Genomic DNA, 23057 nt, shown 5'->3' on the forward strand with positions numbered 1-23057 from the left:
CCCAATTTCTCTGATTAGAAGAAGCCAATTGTTTGTTGGGTTGAAATAAATTGCATTGCAAAGAACGCCTGCTGCCTTCGTTCAAAATTATAGGTTTTCATAAGAACATACCTTTTTGTGTCACTCACTATAATCAAATCATAATTTCAACAAATTAACACCAACTCTCGAAAAATGTTATACATTAACAATCCAAAATACTCCGTTTCTACTTGACAAAAAAAGTGTGTTTGTACAATTTTTCAGTTTTTTCTATGAAAAAAATTGTTTGGTTTGCTTCGGGTATTTTTGTTTATTTTCGAATTTTGTTTATCTTCGACGAAACGAGCTGTTTTGGTCTTAGGGATTAAAACCTCAAAATAAAGCCATCGTCATTCTGAAAATCTATATCCCTTCATACTATCTTAATCATCTCTGTACAATGTGCCTCATACAAATACCGTCAAAATATGAGAAAAAATACTCATAAAAGTCGCATTTTTACCTTTTCTTTGTTCCGTTTTTGTATGTTGGATTTCTCCTGCCTTTTTCGTCCTGCTTAAATCCTAGAAAATGTTCATGAAACCCTCGTGAAATCCTATAATACGTTAAACAACATGGTAACTCTTCCTCTATTCTGCGTCGTGCTATATTGTTTGTTCTTTTGTTATTAAAATGAAAACCCTAAAATGCGAGAGAAACAACAACAAAAAACGAGGTGGACACACATGTTTGTAGTGTGACACAGAGAGAAAGGTCTACATGATGCTGCAGTAACAACATCATTCCAAGCAATGTTTCAAATCGCAATTCGCCTATTCGACGAGAGGCTAGGCTTTGGCAATCGAAACTTCATGCACGTATAAACAATTCAAATGCCCGACCCATTTATAACAGATAATTCGGTGTAGTTGAATTTGTACCCTCTCGCAAATGAACGCAGCGAACATTTGATAACCCGTTTCATGGCACCGTTTTGCTTAAAACTTTCAACATCAAAAATGTGCTTAACATCCGAATTGATTGGAAGGAGAATTACCGACTAAATTTTACGTGGAATATTTTAAATAGTTCGAACCAATCTCTGCCTCGATGTTATCGCAAATTAAAACCGTCCACTAGTTTTTATCGACATCAAATTCATGTTAAATATATTTGCACATCATTAGCGAAGCGTCTTTTATATTTGGGGAGGTTCTATCTTCGAATTACGTTGCGATAATGCGAGCATGAACATAATGAATATTATTATTGTACGCACAATAATTTAGTGCTGTGTGAAAATGAGTGAACGATGATTGTGGTGTGTGCACGCACGCATATCACACGCATTTACAATAATGCATTTCTCGCGTTTCTTTGCATTGGCCCCATGAAAATAGTGGGTCGTCGGGTGTGTAAATTTCGAAATGAAAACACCATAGCCGCCACCGCCAACAACACAAACACCAAAAGTAGTAGCATAAAATGGTATTGGACCTCGTTCTCCATGTGCTATAATATATTCAAAGTGAGTTTTAGCGTCACACTCACATCGCATATAGGCGAACTTTATTTGCATGCGTGTACAAAATCGGATCTACCTCATTGCCACCTTCTTTTTCAACCCGAATACACAACCGGAATGGTTCGAGTTGGGGTTTAACCGATTATTAACAATTTTTTGCATTGGCTGAATCAAATGTGTACTCTACGTTCCTTCTTTTGAATCACAGCCCTTTTTTGAGTCAAGCAAAATGATGCAAATGAAAATCCAACCAAACAAACAAGAAAAAAAAAAACAAATTTGTTCAATGACATTCCAACCTTTTCACTGCGCTCCATTTCATTCACAAGAAATTATTCGATTCGAATGTTCTGAACTAAATGAAGCGAAAATATGATCATTAACGAAATAAATGGAATATTATCACGCTCCAACCCATTATCGAATGCGAAGCATAAAATAAAATTTCGATTTGAAAAATTAAAAACGCCTGGAAATGTGTGCATCGCCCCCATCGCTACGCTGGATATCAAAAGAAAGAAGAATGCGTGAGGTGTGTAAATTGAGAAAAGAACGACCAATACATTTGGAACACAGTGAAGGCGTATAAATAATCCGACCTTAATTAAAATCAAACATATCATTATAATGTCGTTTTCCTCAAATGTCCGGAATAAACGAAGATTCAATAAGAAATGATAAATGTTCGGTATCCACACACATACACGAGAAAAATTAAAAAAAAAATCAGAAACATTGTCATTGTTTAATTAACCTGAAACCATTCCAGAGATCCTTAAGATAAGAACGACGATTGAGAATTTGGAAACGAAATAATTTCGAATGAAATATGTAAATTATATCTTTTTATAACAATTGCAATGAGGGTGGCCTATTCACTCTGTGCCAGCAGAGGTTGTGAACGAAACATTCTTCGTTCTTACAAAATTCACGTACGTTTTGTGCTTTGTTAAACAGTTGAATATACGTATCCACAACTACATACACCCACATACAACGATAACGATACAGGCTTATAGCGTAAACGAATTCAAATCGATTAAACGTACGCCACACGTCTTTCGCTCTCTCTCTCTCGATCTTTTCTCCCTTTTTCTCGCTCTTGCTCTGAGCGCGACTACAATGTGTGTGCCTTGAATTTGAGAAACCCGCATGATACGGAAAAGGGAAGAGACAAAGAGTGTGTGTGTGTGTGTGGCACGCGTGGATATACTGATGCCATGGACTGAACAGAGAAAGCGTGAACGCTAGAAAGAGAGAAAGAGATGCCAAACAAGAGAAATGGGCATAGGGAAAAAAGTACACACAGCACACACTGTGAACAAACGAACTTTTCTACACGAATAAAAAACATTTTATGACGATTGACGGCAACACGTATCAAGTTCTGAATTGAGAATTTTCAGCGAGGGTTTAACTAAAACGAGCGGTTTTATACCGAAAATGAAATACACATCCTCCAAAAAAAAATAGTATCTCTATGAGTTTCAATGCAACTTTTTAACTCCCCAACGAAGGAGATACATAGCTACTAATTTCAATTTAAGCGATTCACGTATTTATTTTCACAAAATCAGGCAGGTACACTTTCACACCGAATGCTTGCTCAAACGAATGTGGAGCTCGACGATTGGATGCATTCAGAAGTCCTAACTTTTAAATGGTCCTCACTTATTCACGTATAGCTCCTTGACGAACTGCCATGATATTCACATATAATTTATCGATATCGAATCAGATCTCATCAATGAACAAACTAAACATACTTCGAACTCTTTTCAACTTTTACATGCATTTGACGTATTATAATAGTATACTCATTTCGGTCATTCCTTCCACCAAGAGGTGTTTTTTATGAAAACTACAAATAAAATTGTAATTGTGTTCAATGCCGCGTTTTCGATTGAGTGCTAAGGTGGCTGGAACGAATGAAAAAAATGATAACACAAAAAGTTTGTATTTTCATATGATTTATTACCTGATTCAAAGACGATCTTATAAACAAATAAATGTCAATGTACATCAAAGGCAAAATTGAAACAATAATGTGACACAACTGGGAAATTAAAAACCAATAATAAATCCACTGATAAGTACCAATGTCTTATTTATTGTATATTTTGCCATTGAAGGCTTTAAGTATATGTATATCATATAATCATAACTGAAACCAAATCAGTTTTGGCTTCCGCCACAATGGACAAATACTTCTTCTGTTTTTTTCTTTTAAATTACAGAGGATTTTTGATTTCTGATAAATATGATTTTTATGCGCGATTTCATTTTATTCAAATATATTTCTAAATCAATGTGGTTATCATTCTGCATTACATTAATTCTTATGAAAGTAGTTTGTCAAAAAGATTTTTGTTGTTGTTGTTATTTGTTCAATATGTTTGTGTCGTTAGGAGAAGATAAAGATTCGTTTTGTGGGAGGGAGAAGAGAACAATGTAGCAGAAAGAAATCACGTGAAAAGAACCTTAATTAATTAAAAAGGTGTGTGTATGTATGAACTTGTGTTGCCAGGTTGGATGTGTGTAAATGTATGTATGCATGTGTTGTGTTGTCACTTCTTACAATCCACCTCCTGAACGATCTACACTGATCTTCTTCTTGAGCTTTTCAACTTCGTGCTTTTCTTCTTCCAATTCAGCCATTCGCGCGAATCGTGAATAAGCCACATGACCCGATTTGATAGCCGACATCATCTAGATCATTTTTTAAATTCGTTTTTAAAAATAAAAATGAGAAAAATAATACATTAGATTCAATAATTTGAAATGCTTGTTTGAAAATGTTTTTTAAGGAAACAAATCAACAAACTTTTATCATAAAATACATTCCTTTCGAACAAATACATACTACACAAGCCATTCTCATATATAAAATCTAATATTTTGTTTAATTCGTTCTTTGCATTGTTGTTAGTACATGCAAGTGTAAATTGAGCAACGCAAAATGCTTTCTTTTTTGTTAGAAAAAATTATGAATTTTTATTTGAAACTTCGATAGTTCGAAAGAGTTTGGTAAAAATGGTATGAATAATCCAAATTTAATTGGTTATTGTTAATATGGTAGTTAATGTAATTGGCATCCGATTGATTTTCATTTTCGACATCAATTTTGATTGAACTGTTTTGACCGTCTGTACTTGAATATTAATATCAAATGGATTCTGAACATTACATTTGAGATGTTTTAATATCCTTTTCGAATCATATTTACATCGATAATAAAATTTCCATTTCAGTTTTAGTGATTAAACATGTTTCCGTTAAGTTTTGACCTGTTATAGACACCACAGATATGCGGATACATCTCTTGTCTTTCTTAAATTCAGGCGCAGCACTTGAAAAATGCTGTGGAATAAGTGCGGGTAAGCGACTGCCACTCTCCGGTGCCAAACACATTTCTGGTTTAGTGAAGTTATTTCATTAATACAATTTTAAATATTTCTAACTCTACCGATACCTTTCCCCTTTAAATGCCATGCAAAAACTCAAATTGATGAAAATTAAAAAAAAAATCATCAATCTAATACTATAATTTTAATCAAAGGATGGAAGTCGTGAGAGATTCATGCCTCTTAAAATGAGCCAATTAAAACATAGATTTTAAGTGACTTAAAGTTAATTGGAATGCTTTCCAACAATTTCAGATATTTCAAAATGTTAAATGTGTCAACGAAACCAATTGTATTTGGTTGTGTATTTGTGAACCAAAATTGTAAGTATTTTCGAGAGAAAAAAATAAGAAATGTGCTGTTTACACAATTTGAAATAAAACAAATTTACCATAATAAAAAAAGGAAATGGGTGCAATTATAAGGTGCATCTCAAGTCAAATGATTGCAAACTAAAAGTCAAATTACTACAAACGTTTGTTGCCATTTTAGAATTGCACGTTAGTTCAGCTATTAAACTATGTTGAATAAGGCACAAATTATCTGTATTTGTGTTTTAATTTTGATAAAAAAAAAAGCCTTAACTCTTTGTGAGTGTGTGCGTGTGAGTGTTTTTTGGTTTAATAAAAAAAACAAATTGGGTGTCATCGGTTCCGTGCTTCGTCAGTAATTTAGTCAGTTAAGATGTACCAACCTGTAAGTATTCGTCGAGTTCGACCTGACCATTCATATTTGTATCGATTTCACGAAGAATTTCATGCAACTCTTCACCAGATATATCAGCATCACCGAAATTCTAAATGTATAACGAATGAAGAAGTGTGCATTGTTTTTTGATGTTCATTTAAATTATTTTGCCAAACAAAATAGGCATTAAAAACAATCTAATCGGCCGAATAAAAGTCGACAAGAATACCAGGATCAAGCGGCAAAGGAGGGAAATAATTGTCCAATAGACATGATTTTGGATGATGAGAAACCATTCTTAAAACTAATAATACCCCAAAATAAAAAAATAAAAAAAGAATTCACGTGCTCTACTGTTTGCGCGAAGAATGACCATTTGAACGATGTAAAAATTAACCATGTTCCGTCAGTCGATAATGAAAAGCCGTATTTCACTTCTAATCTAAACATTTTTCTAGCTTATAAAACTTCCAATGGCATGACAGACATGAAAATGTCGGAGAACGAATTTAAGCCCATACTGTTTTTGTTCGATTCGGTTTTGTTTTTGTTTTTTGATAAGCAATTTGCTCATTTCGAAAAGGAAATGCAACGTTGCCTTTTCTCATTGATGGTCAATGCTGTTGTTTCGTTTACCTGGAAATAGTCCCACAATTCCAATCGACCATTGTACGAGACGTCAACTTCTCTGAGAAGCTCATGTAGACTTTCATCGTTAACCGAAATTCCTTCAATATTCTATAAATGTGATTCGAAAGATGTAATCTCTTTAGTCGGATGGTTTGAACATAAAATCAACACTGTTGGGCATTGTGCCAAACAACAGCAAATATTCTTTCTAGAAAAATTAAGCTTAAAAAAATGTCATCAACGACGAAAATGATTATTTAAAAAGTCATTGCACAAAACCGGAAATGGTGAGAATTGTGAATGGATTAATCGAATTTGATATAAATGTCTGTATGTAAAAAAAATAGATCTAAAAGGATTATTGGGAGATTTGATCCTCGTTTCACTTGTCGGCTGTTTTACAAACAAAAAATTCAATTTTCTGCAAAGCTAGCAGCTAGCTGGTTCCGAACTCAATTTTGAGCCAAAAATAAAATTGATGAAACAAAACACATTACCTTGAGTGCACGTCGAATGTCGTTGATTGAAACATAACCTTTGTTCTCTTTGTCGATAATTTGGAATCGTTTAATGTACAATTGAATTTCGTCTTTCGATAGATTGATTGGTATCTTATCACGTGATGCACGGTTTACAATTTGTCCCATTTCGCTGGCCAAAAATTCGGTGGCCGATTTAATTTGTCGTTCTTTTTCATCTTTGGACCAATTCAATTCTTCGGCCATAATGTCAACAATGGTGGGTAAAGCTTCTTGTGCGGCTTGTACATTTAAAAATGATAAACGCAATCGTCGTGCAATCATATCAATTGCTGTGCATGCATATTCACGTACACCATACCGAATTTCAGCATCAATGTATGGAAATTCGGGATGAACTTTTTTGCCAATAATTGGCCACCGTTTGCCGGTCAACGATGCCATTTTTGCAACCGGAAATGCACGATCACCATACGATTGTGCCAAATGTTGTGCAACTTCACATTCCAAGCCGAAATCTTGTACCAAACGAATGTACATGGTTGGTGTCCAACCGTGTGCACCTTCCAAAAGCATACCATCGGTTTGACAATCGACTTTTTCCGGTTTTAAATTGCATGCTTTAATTGCTGCGTCCATTGTATGTTCGGCCATGGCACGGTATGTTGTCCATTTACCACCAGCAATTGTAACTAAATTCGATGGACTCACGTGAACGATATGATTTCTAGCCAATGATTGTGTATCTTCTTTGTTTGGATCTGATACCAATGGACGAATACCACTCCATGCTGATAAGACATCACCACGACGTACCTCAACGTCGGCATTTAAATAGTTTTTGATTTCGGTTAAAATGAATTCAATTTCATCTTCCGTTGGCTTTGGATTGTGTGTTACATCGCATGGCAGATCCGTGGTTCCGGCAATCGTTTGATTTTGCCATGGCAAGAAGAAGATCACACGACCATCGGATGTGGATGGATCGAGTAGACCCATTTGTTGTGGACTATAATAACCTGAAAAAAAATTGGAATAACAAACATTAGAAAAATGCCTGCACCTAGTCTATATAGCTTTTCAAGTGTCTCAATACAAGCGAAACATATAAGAAAAGTGCTTGTACGGTGCCTGCAGCAGATCATTTACTCACCGGGCAATACAATATGAACACCTGAACTTGGACAACAAATTGTTTTCACATTTGGATCATCCATTTTCCGAATGTGGTCGGTAAATGGTCCGGTTGCATTGATAATACATTTTCCTTTCACTTCCCATTCTTTATTTGTGATCGTATCTTTAACTTTACAGCCGCACAACACTTCTTTGCCCGATGCATCTTTTTTCTTAAGCAAAGCCGTCACTTCGGTGTGATTGACAACAGTTGCACCCTGACGGGCTGCTGTTAATGCAACAGCCAAATTCATACGAGCATCGTCTTGTTGACCATCGTAATAGACAATGGCACCCACCAATTTATCACCTTTCAACATTGGGAACAATTCGAGCGCATCCTTTTTCGATAATACGTAGGAACTCTTTACATTTCGATCGCCAGCAACGAAATCGTAACATTTAATACCGACCCAATAGTATGGAAGCTGCCACCATCTATGAAAACATATATATTCAATTTGATGCTGTTCATTTCGTACGATTGACTTACTTGTAAACCGGTAACATAATCGGAATTGGATGTGTCAAATGTGGAGCCGAATGCAACATCGAGGCACGTTCATGCAATGCCTCTTTCACCATTCGATATTGTTCTATGTCAGCCTAAAAAAAAAGACATTTTTATACACATTACATAAGATCCTTTGAATTTGGTATTTTATCACATGCATCAATCTATACATACTCCCAAAATAGCTTTTTGCAGGTAACGAACACCACCGTGAATCAATTTTGTCGAACGAGACGATGTACCACTTGCAAAATCATCTCCTTCAATCAATGCAGTTTTTAAACCTTTGGCGAAACAAACGAAATTAGAATTTATTTTATTGCAACGATGATTATCATCGTATATACACACACACACACACCTCTTGTAATTGAATCGAGAGCACAACCAGCACCAGTTGCACCACCACCAATGATGATCACATCGTACTCTTCGCCACTTTGCAGTGTTTTCACTTGTTCAGATCGTGGTGGAAGTTTTCGTTTAACACGCGGCGTTGCTATGGCGGCTGCATTCACATTCTGGAATTTAACAAAATACCAGAAAAAACAAATTTTTTGTACAATTTCTAACGATACTCAATCAAAATGAAATATTATTTGTGAATTTGTTTAAAAACTTACTGCAAATTGTTTATCGAATGGATTTAAGGCCCATCCAGCAAGCCCCAAACCGGCACATGCACCGATTGTTGTCACACCGATATTGCGAAACCTTGCCGCCATTGTTATTCACTGATTATAACTGAAATTACAAGCAAAAAATCAACAATTAATTATCATTTGCAGGAATATCAACGGAAAAAAACGAAAAAAATAAAATGATTCCTGATAATAATGCACTTTTTGAAAATCTAAATTAGAATTCGGTTTTAATTCGAATTTTATTCAGTCGTTGCGTCTGTCGTTCGTGTGGCTCGAAATGAATGTAATTTTCGGCATTTTGAATTTGAAATGACGATTGAAATTTCAAGTGTTCAAAGAATTTCAAAGTAGTTTAAAGAAAGATACTTGGCACCGATGCCAAGACTTTTTTGTGCGTGACATTTTTCAGTTGTGTTCGATGAAATACATGAATATGCTTCAGTCTGAAAATATTTTTTTAAATTAAAATTAATATGCCTATTGATTTTCCTATTTCTCTCCGAAGCGAACTGAATGTTTTAACGATTTTTTTTTTCAAATAAAAGGAAACATTAGGTAAAGATAGATAAAAAATCCACTAGTCATTTGGTTTTATCAAATCAACAGCACTTTGATAAAATGTCAATGGTTCCTCATAAAAGCATTTACAATTTATAATTTGTTGTTTTTCATTCTTCTTTGGAATGAAATTTCAAATCTTAATTGCTTTACTTTTGACGAGAGAAAAAAAAACATTTGGTCGTGTTTCCGAGTGTGTTTTACTTCTATGATGCAATCAAGATAGGAAAAAAAAATTGTAATCAGTGAGTCAGTGTCAATGGCAGTCTCATTGCACGAAAATTCAAAGTGTTGCAGAGAAATAAACACGATGCAGGTAAAAAATCTTCTGAATCTGTTTGTATTCACAATATCTGGTAGTTTCAATTGAAATGCCGACCGCGAACCAAATTAGTCATATTCATTCATAAATGTCGGTTCATGCTGTTTATGCATGTGACGTGAATCCATAACAATGACAGAATACACAAAATCATTTGAAACATTTCGCACAGTTTGATTAAATAATCAAGCGGAATCATGTGTTTATTCTTTTTTTTTTATTTTAAAGTCAATTGAATTTGTAAACAGAAGCATGTGGTAACATTGCATGCAGTATTCATGCTTAATACAATCAAAACGTGTTTCACAAATTTATTGTTTATGTTATCATTTTGCAAATGTGCTTTTTTTAAAATCTAGTTTAAACCAATATGTGAGATTTCTCGCAATAGCGCGCTTATTTGTCCGCCCTATCTTATCAATTCCACGTTCATCCTGCAAAAAATCTTACGTACTCATATTAGTAATATGATATTACGTATATAGGCCAGACACACGCTTCTTACCTTTGTCTCTTGACGAAAGAATTTCGGTTTTTTTTTTTAAATTATGATTGCCTTGATAATCAAAATTCAAAACAAAGTATTTCGTAGAGAAATTATGCCAGAATAGCAAAAAAAGACTTCAATCAATTTATGTTATCGGTAGCAACAATCGAAAGAGTTAAGCATAGAATACAATATTAAAAAGCAGTGGAGAAGTAGAAAGAGGCAGAAAAATGCTTTAAAATCAATGGAAATCTCATTGCTGACGCATGCTGTAATTAGATGTTATGGCGAATGCCAAAACACACGAGTAGCCGAGATCGAGCTTTGATGAATGTGTATCAAATGTCATCATAAACGAAATTCAACAGACACACAATGAATGAAGCGCGTTATCGTCAACGTTGAATATATATGTATATATGAAAAAATCCCAAAGAAAGAGCTTTTCGTGAAGCGGATTACGTAGTCAACGTTTCATACGGTGTTCACGTGAGCACCGACCACATAATTTTTCACATACATACAGTTCAGCTCTCTCTCTCGCCTTATTCTAGCCTCATCGTCAGCGACTATTATTTTATTGCTGTTTTCTGACTTTGTTTGCGCTCCATGTCGGTCATATATGAACAAACGAAACCTTGACTATGGATGAAAATCGATCATCGCTTGTTTATTTTAACAGTGAGTTACAATTTTTTTACATCACATATTCATCATAAAATCCGTTGCTAATGAAACTGTGGGAACGAGAAGGAAAATAATGGAGAAAGAGAGAGAGAGAGAGATCTATTTATATACTGTCAACGCACTACGAGCATTGTTTTTCAACTATTGACCAAGTTTGCTATTCACCAGAGTCCTGTCAAAAACTTGACAAATATCATCGTTTTCTGTTATTATGGCTGTAAAATCATAATTGTTGATTATGACTTATCATTAGTTAAGAAATGAAAACTATAAGTTCTAACTAATAAGGCTTGACTAGATAGTCATAATCATATTCAGTTATTATAATTATAAATTTGCCGTACTGTGATATTCACCTAATTTAGTTCATAACAAACGCAGAGTTCAACAACAATTTGCGTCAACATGTATCGTAATCGATCACATAATTATCAGAAAATCGACCATATTAGGAAATTCTGTTCGATGAGATTGTGTACAAAAACAACAGTTACAATGAATCAAGGATTTGAACGAAATTAACACTTCAATTTCAAACAACAGTTTAAACACTGTGTAAATTATGGAGCGAAGCGAAAAGAGAACAAAATGAATTAAGTATTTTGTGATGCAAATTACAGTCTCAACTGCATGAGAATAGCGCAATGAAAATTCAATTTAAAAAAAACGTGATTAATTCGTATAATGTTAAATAATATTTCGTCGACATTGACGAAATTACATCATTTTCGTTTGTAGTATAAGTGAACAACATAAATTTAATTACTTTGTTATTAAAGATCGAGATCTTGTGCAATATGGACGAGAACGAAGGAAAAAAAAAGAGTAGAACTAAAAGAAAGGCGAACGCACTCGTGACTAATGATAACCTCAAACCGATAAAAACCTAATTTCACGTGCATTTGCTTACGAATTTCGTATATTTTAACGGCTATTTTTGGACTGGATACTCAATGCACCTGTTGAACTCGACAATTTTAAGCAAAAACAATGCATATGTATTACAAATACTTCCATTTGAGTGGGGTTTTCGTGGGTGTACTGATTAACAGTACTTTAGATAGATTACAAAATGATTTTTATTATTAAAATAGACCATTTGTCAATCGAAATATATCAATATTCATTTATATCTATGATTATAGTATGTTTAATCACAGTAAACATCAAAGTCAAACAAAAGCTGAATGAGTGCGGCAAAAATAAGGAAATATGAAATAATAGTAAATCGACGCTGATATTTTAGATTATTAAATTCAAGGTTGAGCACCCAGCTCATACACAATCAAATATAAGTCAGAGCATAGATATCTCTATCTCATACACGCGACTCATTTATTTGAAGAACGATGAAAAAAATAATATGACAAGTGTCAAGCCGATTGACTCTTATTCACACAACTCTTTTTCTTCGTTTCACTCATTTGCTTCTTGGTTTTTATATCGAACGGCGTGTGTGTCTGTATCGCGCACATGACACGCTTCGATTAGCTTTTGGTGTGGATATATTTAAAGTTCCTGAACTTGTTTCAAGCAAAACCGAAGAGAGTGTGCGCGTATTGATCAGCTGATCATGGTTAGCACCACATTGTAGTGGCATTTACCTTTTTAAAGGGAATGGAACACTTGATGCATCCATTGTTGCATAACACTAATTGATTTGCTTTCGTTTAGACACGGGAATAAGAGAGAGAGAGAGAGAGAGAGAGAGAGAGAGAGAGCGAAATTAACACATGTATGTGTGTTGTAGCTAATCCTGCATGTGGTCTTCGCACAAAATGTTCTTTGATTAGATAATTTTGGTACATAAGGCCGGTTATGTAATAAATGAATTTACTTTTAAATATGCTTCTTTGGCACGGTCACACGCATTGGTGCGCACCACAAAATTCACTCTCGTTCGCTTTCTCTCTATTTCTCAATTCGGTTTTTCTCTTTCACATAAATTGGGTGTCGATTTGTTTCTCTCGCTTTTCAGTCACACCGTTTGCCCCGTAAATTCCCAGCATGTATTCATAATGAGCAATTGGGCGATGATAAATTTAAAGAATTCTACCAGAGGAAAATATTTATATCGATAAACGATCGGACCGGCACATACAGATTGTCGTCATTGTTGTTGTCGACAACGGCGGCGACGTTGACGTCGAAAGAGAACTCGTACAAGTACGCATCTTGATAAAAAAAAGTGCCTCGCGAAATTTATTTTCGGGTTTTTTGTTCATTGCTTCTCCTTCTTCGCATTTGATTAACTTTGAGTCACCATTAAACAATAGAGTTAGAACGCGCGCGTTGCTGTCAACTATAACCAACAACAATAGCAACGATCGCACCATTTCTTATTATAAAACGAACTTTTTTTGAAAATAAAACGAAAAATCATGTGTTTCAATCTTGAATCTCTCTTTTATTGGCACACATTATCTTGGTGATCATTTTCAGGTTCTTTTTTTTGTGGTCATTTCAATTGATCTTAAAAATGTGACTGTAAAGCGAGAGAAAAACAAAACGATCACATGCACCGTTTATTTGTCATGCCAAACTGAAGCGATTTGAATTGATTTTTTCTCTCTTTTTTCAAAGTAAGTTCGTATCCCGTAAAAACAAATCGTCACTCTTAAAATTTTCGAGAATATTCATTGTCGAGGTTTGCATTTTAAATATGCTAAACAATAAAAAGCCAAATCCACGTTGAATATGACAGATGAAGATATACATAATTTTTTTTTGATTGATGCATTTTTTCTGTCAAAATAATTTTGAAAATACTTGCACATACGCATATACAAAAATACACGTGAAAAAAATGGGATTAAAAAAAAAAAACAGAATAAATTGTAAAATTGCTCACTCTCTTATTTCTACGGTGTGAAACGTAACTGGTACTATTTGGAATCGGGAGATTTTTTTATGTGATATATATATTTCTTTTTCGTTGAGCACGCGTATTTCGGCGTATTTCAACTAGTCGTTGCCGATCGAAACTACTCGTCGATATTCAGCTTACTATGAACAGAACACCGATCTGCTCGACGGGTCTTGAGCTTTGCTCACACTCTCTCTTTATGTATCATAGCGAACGCACGCGTGTATAATACAACACACAACGTGCGAATATCATCACACTGTGTACGCCGCTACAGCAAGCGCGCACATTACATACAATTATGATCATAAATCGCGACTTCTAATATGTGCTACAGCCACCATTTTATGTGTGTGTGTGAGTGCACATTCTTATCTCTACGAATCCAAGTCACCGTACAGTGTACACAATTTTTAGTTAGAAAAAGCCGATATAGTATGTCGCACATGCTTTATAGTGTATGTGTTCCATTCATTCTATTTCATTGAGTTTTATTTAAACAATGTCGAGTGTATTCTATCGTTTCTCAACACGGGAGTGTGTACAATGTGACGCAAATTCATTAATCATTTGAAATCCAATCGACCACATGACAGTTAATTCAAAACAATAACCAATGTCAAAAGCTGGTGGAATTTTTCATTCATTTGATTTTTTTTTCTGCTCAGTTCTTCCCATTGGATTGCAATGCATAAATCAATAAAGAACTGTTGAATAACACAGACGAACCGTCTCTCGATGCATTTTATTAACATTATTGGCCACTTTTATATCTTGATGCTGACAATGCTTTCAAAACCCTGTCTTCAATATGCCAGCAAGAGGACTTTTTCAAAGTCAGCGCTTCTCACCTGCAAATGTTACGTGAATTTTAACATACGGCATTTTGTTATGAATACAGTACCGTGCGGTATGCGATCTCGATTTTACATCAATGGAAATATATCGAATGTATGCTCGAATGCCGTGCTTAAGCTCAACCAAATGCGAGTTGTTGTTTCACTTCAATAACATTGCATGCAGATTGCAGTAGGCGTATGCGGACTATTTTTAAGACAAATTTAATTTGGGTATAAATAAAAATTGCAACTGCAAAGGCGAAGGAGCGCGAGCGTGGTGTTCTTTATTTGTGTGTTATTGCTTTTTACCAATCAACAACAACGACAACAACAAAAACTGGCTCAATCTCACTCAATTTGAACGAACTGTGACACCGTTTATTTGCGTTTAAATTTAGACTAGATCAGTTTCAGTTTCACACAAAACAAAAACCAAAATGTTCACGTTACCGCAATTTTCGGTTCACGTTCCGCATTGAAATGAAGAATCAGTTGCTGTGATCCAAATGAAAATAACAATTTTTGTTTCTATCGATTTTCTTTGCAAAAAAAATAATTTGATTTGATTCTCTTTACTTACATTATTGATTCGTTAAACAATAATCACAAATTAATATTCTATTTACTTTCACTCTTCCTTTTTTTATAAATCGTGCAAAAATATTCCAAAATTTTAAAATAAAAAACGGAGGTAATGCGTATTATTTCTGCTCGTTTGACGATAACACAATGTCCAAATTCACTGAAATGATAAGACTTTCTTTCCCGTCTCGTGGTGTTGCGGTTTGTTTTTGGTTGTTTCTTTTGATTGTTGTTTCGATTGGTGATGCAAGTATCAAGTGGTAAATAAGTGGTGATGCAAAAGAATGTTGAATTTAATTAGGTAGCACCGCTTATGTTTCTTTGCTGCAATGTGAACGAGATGGATTTATCAGTGTTTTGAAAATGACATTTGTGTCACATTGAAGAGAAAAAAAGAAGAAGTAACAACACAAATGTGTGTAATATTAGGTGGTTTTTCTTTGGGTTGTATTGCGCGCACTCGTCACATGGATTCTCGCTGCGGTGTGCTATATATTCCTTTTGCTTGCATGCCTACATTCTTGCTTACGCTCTATCCCTCTCCATCCATTGCTTTATACAATGTTGTTGCGTACATACTTATATATTTATTTGGCTGAAAATAGCGAAAGAGAAATAAATCGAATCAACCAAATGGGAAAGAAAGAGACTTCACAGTTCAGTACATACATACATACATACACAACACAGTATCTGACAGTTCAAACTGTCCGGGATAAAATATCAAAATATCAAAACAAAACAGCATTATTTCTTTTATTCACAATTTAAATTCTCTTTTCTTTTATTCATAATCTCGTTTCTGTAATAATGTGTTGTTATTGTTGAACGAAAAAAATAGCGCAAAAGTCGTTGATGTTCTGTTCTCCACCTTCCAAACAAATCATAAGGAAACAGAAGACAAAATCAAAACAAAAAGGTTCAGGACAAATATGCCAATTAGCAAAAAAAAAAAATAAAATAAAAAAAACCAAATAATTTTGTTTGTTTGTTGGTTGTTTTTTCAGTTTCTCCCAATATGTGACAAATTGAATAATTTATTTTCTTTGTTAACTGCTCGTAACCGGTGCTTTTTTCCTCTCTCTATATTTTTTTTTTCTTTCTTTCTTTTGGACATTTCATGAAATTGTAACACAAAATCGTTTTCCAAATAAGACGTAGAAAAATAATAATTTAGTATTGAAAAAGGAATGGATTGCATTAACACAAATATTCAAAAGAAAAAAAAATGAAACAAATAAATGTATTATATTAAAAAAACTCAAAAGAAGAAATGGATATTAACTGGAGTATGCCGTTATTTGAACAAAAAAAAATATATATTCAGGTGTAATGTCTGCATGGTTTTAATTTTGTTGTATTATTGTTGTTGGTTTTTTTTTGTTGTTGTAGTTGACTTGAGAGTTAACTTAGAATTTCTCTTCTTCGAGACCGTGTTTGAAGAACATGAACACAGGCGTTGATACACCATCGATATCACGGTATTCGCAGAGGGCAACCATACCATCACAGTCCATCGATTCACCGGTGAAGAATTGCAATTCCTTAAATCGGCCCAAGATTTCTTTCATTTGTTTGTTGATATTGGTTTTGAATACCTCAACTTGGTCTGGAGATTTTTCTTCCAACTTGGCGATCAATCTAAAAATACAAACAAATTGGCATTTTATTTTCACTTTCTTTCTCTCTCTCTCTCTCTTTCTTCAATTATTAAACCCAAAGAGCAATTCAAACTTTATTCAATTTTTGGTTTTTCACATTTGATTTGAACTGAGCGCAGCGCAATACCATAATAATAAAACTAATGTTGACGTTTACTCACTTCTTCATGTAATCCTTAAGGTAGAGTGTGAATGATTTTTTGTCACCAAAGGCGTATGTTTCAACCAAACGGGAGTTCAAAACGATATCGACACCAGTTTCAACAGTGGAATCTGTACCTTCATCGGCCTCTTCAGCGGATGGATTGAAACCCTCGATTTGAATGTTACCTTCTGTACGGGACACCAATTTTCCATACACTTCATAGATGACATCATCGATCAGCTTCATTTTGTATGAGTCTGAGAACATCTCATCGCCTGTAAAACAATTCACAAAACACACATACATAAATAAAAATCAAATTCAATAAAAAATAGAACCCTATTAGAAACAAAAAAAGTTCAATCATTTTTTGCATTACCCCAATGACATTGTGATGAATGTGAATGGCTATGCTTCTTTTTTTTCCCAAAAACCATATGCCGAAAATTGACCGATTTCGATTTGAGGTTATAAATACATTCTATTGCAAGAGCGTACATTCAACAAATGCAAAAATACTCTTGCATTCGTTGTAAATTCAGTGCATTTTTTAGAAATCAAATTAAATGACACACATTTCAGTTGAATTTTTCATTTCTTCTCTTTCTTTTTACATACAATGCACAACACGCGCGATGAAATGCGAATGTGTCAATATGCAACAGAAAAATTGTGTCACACATACATATACGAAACGATGAACTTAACATAGTTAATCAATGTTAAATTCCAGACCGAAGCGATAAAAATATCGCTTCGAAATAAATTCCAACGCATGCAAATAATGCATCGTTAAAAATGCGGAAATAATTCCAGACAATTTGTAAATTATTCATTTTCATAAAGAAACTAAATGTTGAAGAGACGGAAAAAAAGAAGAAGTTTCAATTGTAGCCGTTTATGTATTGACGCATTTACGTCAATAGAGTATACATTCATACACAGTAGCATATGAAATCCAGCTATCTGAACGTAGAACGTTCAAAGGTGGCGACATTTTTCTTTGTTACAAATGTTCGAAATTTAATTGCATTTTTTACACGGAATTTACATTAAATCACCAAAAATATTAATTTCAAACGATTGCACATAATTTTTAGATAATTACTTACCGGTAAAAATACACTTATAGATTCTCATATTGGAAGATGGAGAATGATTTTGCACTAAATAACACTAAAAAAACACGCTCCGCTGGTACGAATAAGATACGATCCGGAAGGACGTTTTGAACAAAATGAACGAGTCTAGACTGTAACATGTCATCATTTTGACATTTCGCTACGTATTACCACAACACATACGCAGTGTCGGTACATGTAAGAGTGTTTTTGAGGTTATGTACGCTCAATGAATAACGTTTCGTTCACATTATCATTTTCATTTTTACTTTTTTATTTTAATCATTTTTTATTCCAAGCATGAATTTAATATGAAATAAAAAACGAAAATAAATTTAAAAGAAACACATGTATTTTTTTTATTCTTATTTCTCATTCATTATATTAGGTTTTTTTTAGAGTGAACATTTTTGTTTTTGCATCTCTCCAATTTTGAACTCAACATTTGGACTTAAAATTTACGCTTGATTTCAATGAATTGAACCAATTGACTTGAATAAATTCAATACACACAATAAATGTACAAACAATTGCTAAAACTAATTTCAATTAAAACTACAATCAACTGAAGTCAATTCATTGATGAATGAAGTCAATTTTAAGACAAAAACGACTAATGATTGATTTCTTTATTGGTCCGATCGGGTTGGTAATTTGTGTAAATGGTGTTCATGTCGAGCTTTGTTTATAATTTTTGGTATCGAGAAGTTTTTTGCCGCACATCGCACAGATGCCCTTTTTGTAAGCACACGATTGACAGTAATGCGATCCGACTTGATGGACCTTCGTTCGGCAAATCCTATTTGAGGAGAAAAAAATCTAATATAATCAATTTTGCATAAGAGAAAATGATAGATTTGATGATCAACTTACCGGCAGGGGCGAAGAGTCTGACCGACTGGATCAAATCGATTCTTTCCACTAGTTAAAGCTTTATTTTCATTTACTTTACGGCCACCCGATTCCGTTGTATTTCTGGCACCGGATTTCCATGGGTCTGGTGTAATTACCTAGGGATGAAGAAAAGAATGGAAAAAAAATGAAAATTAACCAAAAAGTAATGCATCAGAATGGAAAAAGAATGGTGTAATTACCTTTCCCAATTTTTTCTCACACTTTTCACAAACCATTTTACTTCGTTTTTTTGTTTTTAATTTAGATTCAACAATCTCAAAAATCACTTGATAACTAAATGTATCTATTCACTTTCAATTTGTTTATATTTTCATTGCTGTCCATTAGCATAGCTGTCATTCGGTAACAGTGTCATTAATACTTGAGTGCGTTTAAACCCTATACAATGAACTCTTACCATTTTTTAGTGAATCTGCATTACCATCGCCAAGTAAATGATATATATGTTCTTTGAAAGGTACTTAATGACATTACAAGTATTTGGTAATTATGGTTTTGAAACGATGGAGACGTTGTGTGTGAAAAACGGCCACTTTTCAAAAAACTTCCAAAGTTCGAGCATGGTTAATTTGTTTTTGTGTTGAATATTGAAAAATAGTTTGTTTAAAATTTGGATAAAACCTAGCCGTGTTGTAAAAATTTACTGGTCATTTGTCAAACATATCATAAATTTGAATCTATCGTTATTTATAGCGTGCGGTGAAATATCAAACGAGTTAAAACAAACCATACGAAAATCATTTCAAATTGAAAATATTTGTGAAAGTTAGAAGTGAGTGTCATTTGCAAAAGCATCGTTCGCCATGATGAATTCTTCAAAACAATCGAATTTTCCATGATGAATGTCCAAAATATTTGACACATTTGTGAAGAATTTTATTTTTATTTTATCCTTGTTTTCATTACCTCTAATTTTTACTCAAATGCTATAAATTAGTTTTAATCATCATTTTTTTTTGTTTCGTTTACAGAAAAACAAACGAGAAATTTACTAAAATAATCGTTGAAAATGAATAAACTTGCATTATTTAACCATCTGTCCATCCAAGCATTATACAACATATTTCCGTCTTTGGGGTGTACAGATCCCATAGTACATTTTTGTATGGGAATTGGTTGTTTTATTTTGAAGTTGAATTCTGTCTCGGGCGCTGTACGCCTCCAAGACGGACAGAAGGTTGAGAGTGATGAGGTTGATGGTTCAAATGATGTTGAGGATGATTCAACTGATGTCAATGAAGCAAGGCCACTGAAACTAACACAATTAAATAATGATTGTCTCGTGCATATTATGAAGTTTTTGAATCTTAAACAGCTTCTAGATGTTGTTGATGCGAACAAAGAACTGAAAACTGCCGCAGAATCGGTATTTAAAAAACGGTATCGTGAAAAAGAATTTTTCTTCAGAGGCGGAATAAAACATCGAACTTATTTTCCAAAAAATTGTAAAATTCAACATATAGATCATCCACGTACTTCGTATCAATTATTACGATCTTTTGGTCACTTAATTCCCAAAATGGAGATCTTGAACCCGTTTGTGCTAACCTATGTGAATGAATATTGCTGTGATTCAGTTAAATCTATTTCATTTATAGATATGTTCCAAATCGATTATGATACATTTGAAAAGCCATTTATTAATGCTGAAAAGGTTGAATTTTGGGACTGTCATCTACAAGTGTACTCAATTTGGGAGAAACTTTTTTCCAGTAGATTTAATAAATTTTTCCCAAAAATATCTACTTTGACTCTTTACAAAAATCTCACCCTTGATTTGGTTGAAGTACATTTTGCGCACTTGGATCAATTGAACATTTTGGCAACAATCGACGTCATGACGAAAATTATACGATTGAATCCACAGATGCGACGTTTGGTTGTGAATGCTGAAGATCAAAAACCTTTTCGCATAAAAAAATGTCTTAGTGATGCAAGTAAATATCTGAAGTTGCTTGAACATCTCGAAATCGAACGTTTGTCGATTGGTCCCTATGATTTCGGCAAAGATGATGTTTTCTACTTTGCATGTTTAAAAGAGCTAAAAATTGATTGTGTGAACAATGCTACAAGAAAAATACCTATCCTATCTCATTGTTTGAAGGAATTTTCATGTAAATTTCCTGGCGATCAGCTGGATAAATTTGTAATTGCTTACCTCAAGGCAAATCCGTTCATAACAAAACTCAGCTTGGAATGCAATGGTACAGGCATCGAAATGGAAGAAAATGTCATGGAAATTATCGAAGCACTACCACTGGTGGAAGAGATTCACTTTAGTAAATTCAATGTTTCAACTAATGATGTGTTTCGCTTCTTGGAAAATTGCCATTCATTGCAGAAGTTTTGCTGTCAAATGGCATGTCGTCACTTAGATAATATTGACCATAAGGATTGTCATTTAGATTTAAATCATTTGAATGATAAATTGCCTATAGGATGGGAAGCTTTAAACGAAAAACAGTCCGAGCGGTGCTTTGTAACAATTGAAAAATGGTACCCGTGTACAAAAAGAGAACCCGTGTACAGAAGACTGACTATTTTGGGACAAACTGACTGACCATTGACTGTAAAAACAAGCAACCTTAGTCAAATTTAGTTAACTTCAATCAATTAAAGTAAGCTATGATTAACTGCAACAGCTAACTATAGTTGACAATAATCATAGTCACATAGTCGATTGTTTTCCATACAAAATTTAAAAATTCATGAATTTAGCTAACTATAGTCACTTACTTTCAATGTAAATTAGTCATTTTTTTCACTCGGGTAGTGAGTGAAACAATAATAAGGAAAAAACTATTAAAAAATCAATTGGTATCGTCCTTATCGTCGATATACTCTGTGTGACGTATATTTGGGATATCATCACAAATGGTGAAATAAAAAGAACGAATTAAATGTGTGCGTTTTATTGTTTTCATTTTTAAATTTCAGATAGAAATTTATGGTTTGGACTTTTGGAGTCTCTTATATGGTAAATCTTAATAAAAAGTGCTATGTTCAATAAAAATAAGTATCATTCAAAAGTGGTTCCAAAATTGCTTTCCACTTGAAAAGAATATATATTTTTTGTAATGACTAATTTATCTATTTTTAAAGTTGTTTTTTATTATTTTTTTTTCTTTGTTCATGGTTATGCCATGCTGGTTTGGTCATTCAGTAAATTGCCGATTTTTCATTCTGTAGTAATGCATCGAGCGAACCCCTTATCTAACACAATGACTTTGTCTGAATCCATAATTCAGAACACATTTTTATCCAGGTCATTGCCGAATGCTCAAAAAACTTGGAAAGTTTTGCAATGCATTCGGGCGATAGTTTTCCGGAGAACAGACGCGAAAAGTATGTTTTAAATTGAGCAATTTGAAAAAGTTGCAACGATCATGCATTGAGGCTACGAAATTTACGATAGAATTGTCTATTTATTATTATTCATGGTTTGCGATTTTAGAGCAAATATTATTTTCAAAAGATAAATTATTTGGATTTTTTATTTTTGAATATTGTGGACAGAAAATCTCACAAAATTAAAAAACAAAAGATTTTTATTTTCAAAAATGTTCAAAATTAAAATCTATTTATTTCTACTGTTTTATTTTAGCAGTGCGTTATTTTAACAGTTACGCAGTTTAATCGATTCATTATGATTTTGCCAAACCGTCGCGGTCAATTAGTAGTCGGCATGATCAGGCTTCGTTGTAGACTGATATTGATTTATTGATTAATGGTGATTTATTTTGTGTTTCTTTTCTTTCTTATTTTCCTGATTGATAGGTAGTGGCCTTGGCAACCAGTACTATTCCATAGTAAGTATTTAGGTTTTTTTTTTCTCTTTTCACAGTGATCAATGA

At 33.7% G+C, this 23057-nt stretch overlaps 4 protein-coding genes across 6 annotated transcripts; 1 reads left to right on the forward strand and 3 right to left on the reverse strand.

Annotated features, from left to right (window-relative positions):
* Window positions 1-3750: 3750 nt before the first annotated feature.
* Window positions 3751-15812, reverse strand: LOC116349608 (glycerol-3-phosphate dehydrogenase, mitochondrial). Of its 3 annotated transcripts, none has more exons than XM_031781135.1 (9): window positions 15360-15812; window positions 9000-9120; window positions 8738-8897; window positions 8551-8660; window positions 8356-8468; window positions 7840-8300; window positions 6705-7705; window positions 5585-5686; window positions 3751-4195 (listed from the first exon to the last, which is right to left on the reverse strand). In XM_031781135.1, exons 2-9 carry the CDS (start codon window positions 9099-9101, stop codon window positions 4061-4063), a joined length of 2184 nt encoding a protein of 727 aa, XP_031636995.1. In that variant the 5' UTR covers window positions 9102-9120; window positions 15360-15812; the 3' UTR covers window positions 3751-4060. The 3 variants fall into 3 exon arrangements, with proteins under 3 accessions (XP_031636995.1, XP_031636996.1, XP_031636993.1); XM_031781136.1 differs by lacking the exons at window positions 5585-5686; window positions 15360-15812 and adding exons at window positions 6214-6315; window positions 13926-14082; XM_031781133.1 differs by lacking the exon at window positions 15360-15812 and adding an exon at window positions 13926-14078.
* Window positions 15813-16402: 590 nt separating this feature from the next.
* On the reverse strand, window positions 16403-18411 carry LOC116349609 (translationally-controlled tumor protein homolog). The gene is made up of 3 exons (XM_031781137.1): window positions 18280-18411; window positions 17184-17442; window positions 16403-17002 (listed from the first exon to the last, which is right to left on the reverse strand). Exons 1-3 carry the CDS (start codon window positions 18305-18307, stop codon window positions 16771-16773), a joined length of 519 nt encoding a protein of 172 aa, XP_031636997.1. The 5' UTR covers window positions 18308-18411; the 3' UTR covers window positions 16403-16770.
* Window positions 18412-18676: 265 nt separating this feature from the next.
* LOC116349584 (cysteine-rich PDZ-binding protein) lies at window positions 18677-19544 on the reverse strand. Its single transcript, XM_031781088.1, has 3 exons — window positions 19383-19544; window positions 19162-19298; window positions 18677-19087 (listed from the first exon to the last, which is right to left on the reverse strand). Exons 1-3 carry the CDS (start codon window positions 19416-19418, stop codon window positions 18958-18960), a joined length of 303 nt encoding a protein of 100 aa, XP_031636948.1. The 5' UTR covers window positions 19419-19544; the 3' UTR covers window positions 18677-18957.
* Window positions 19545-19732: 188 nt separating this feature from the next.
* LOC116349590 lies at window positions 19733-21781 on the forward strand. The gene is made up of 2 exons (XM_031781094.1): window positions 19733-19975; window positions 20175-21781. The coding sequence occupies exon 2, from the start codon at window positions 20213-20215 to the stop codon at window positions 21761-21763; it is 1551 nt and encodes a 516-aa protein (XP_031636954.1). The 5' UTR covers window positions 19733-19975; window positions 20175-20212; the 3' UTR covers window positions 21764-21781.
* The last annotated feature ends 1276 nt before the right edge of the window (window positions 21782-23057 follow it).

Source organism: Contarinia nasturtii, unplaced genomic scaffold (assembly GCF_009176525.2).
Source record: "Contarinia nasturtii isolate CC-2019 unplaced genomic scaffold, AAFC_CNas_1.1 Cnas_scaffold_2934, whole genome shotgun sequence".
Lineage (NCBI taxonomy): Eukaryota > Metazoa > Arthropoda > Insecta > Diptera > Cecidomyiidae > Contarinia > Contarinia nasturtii.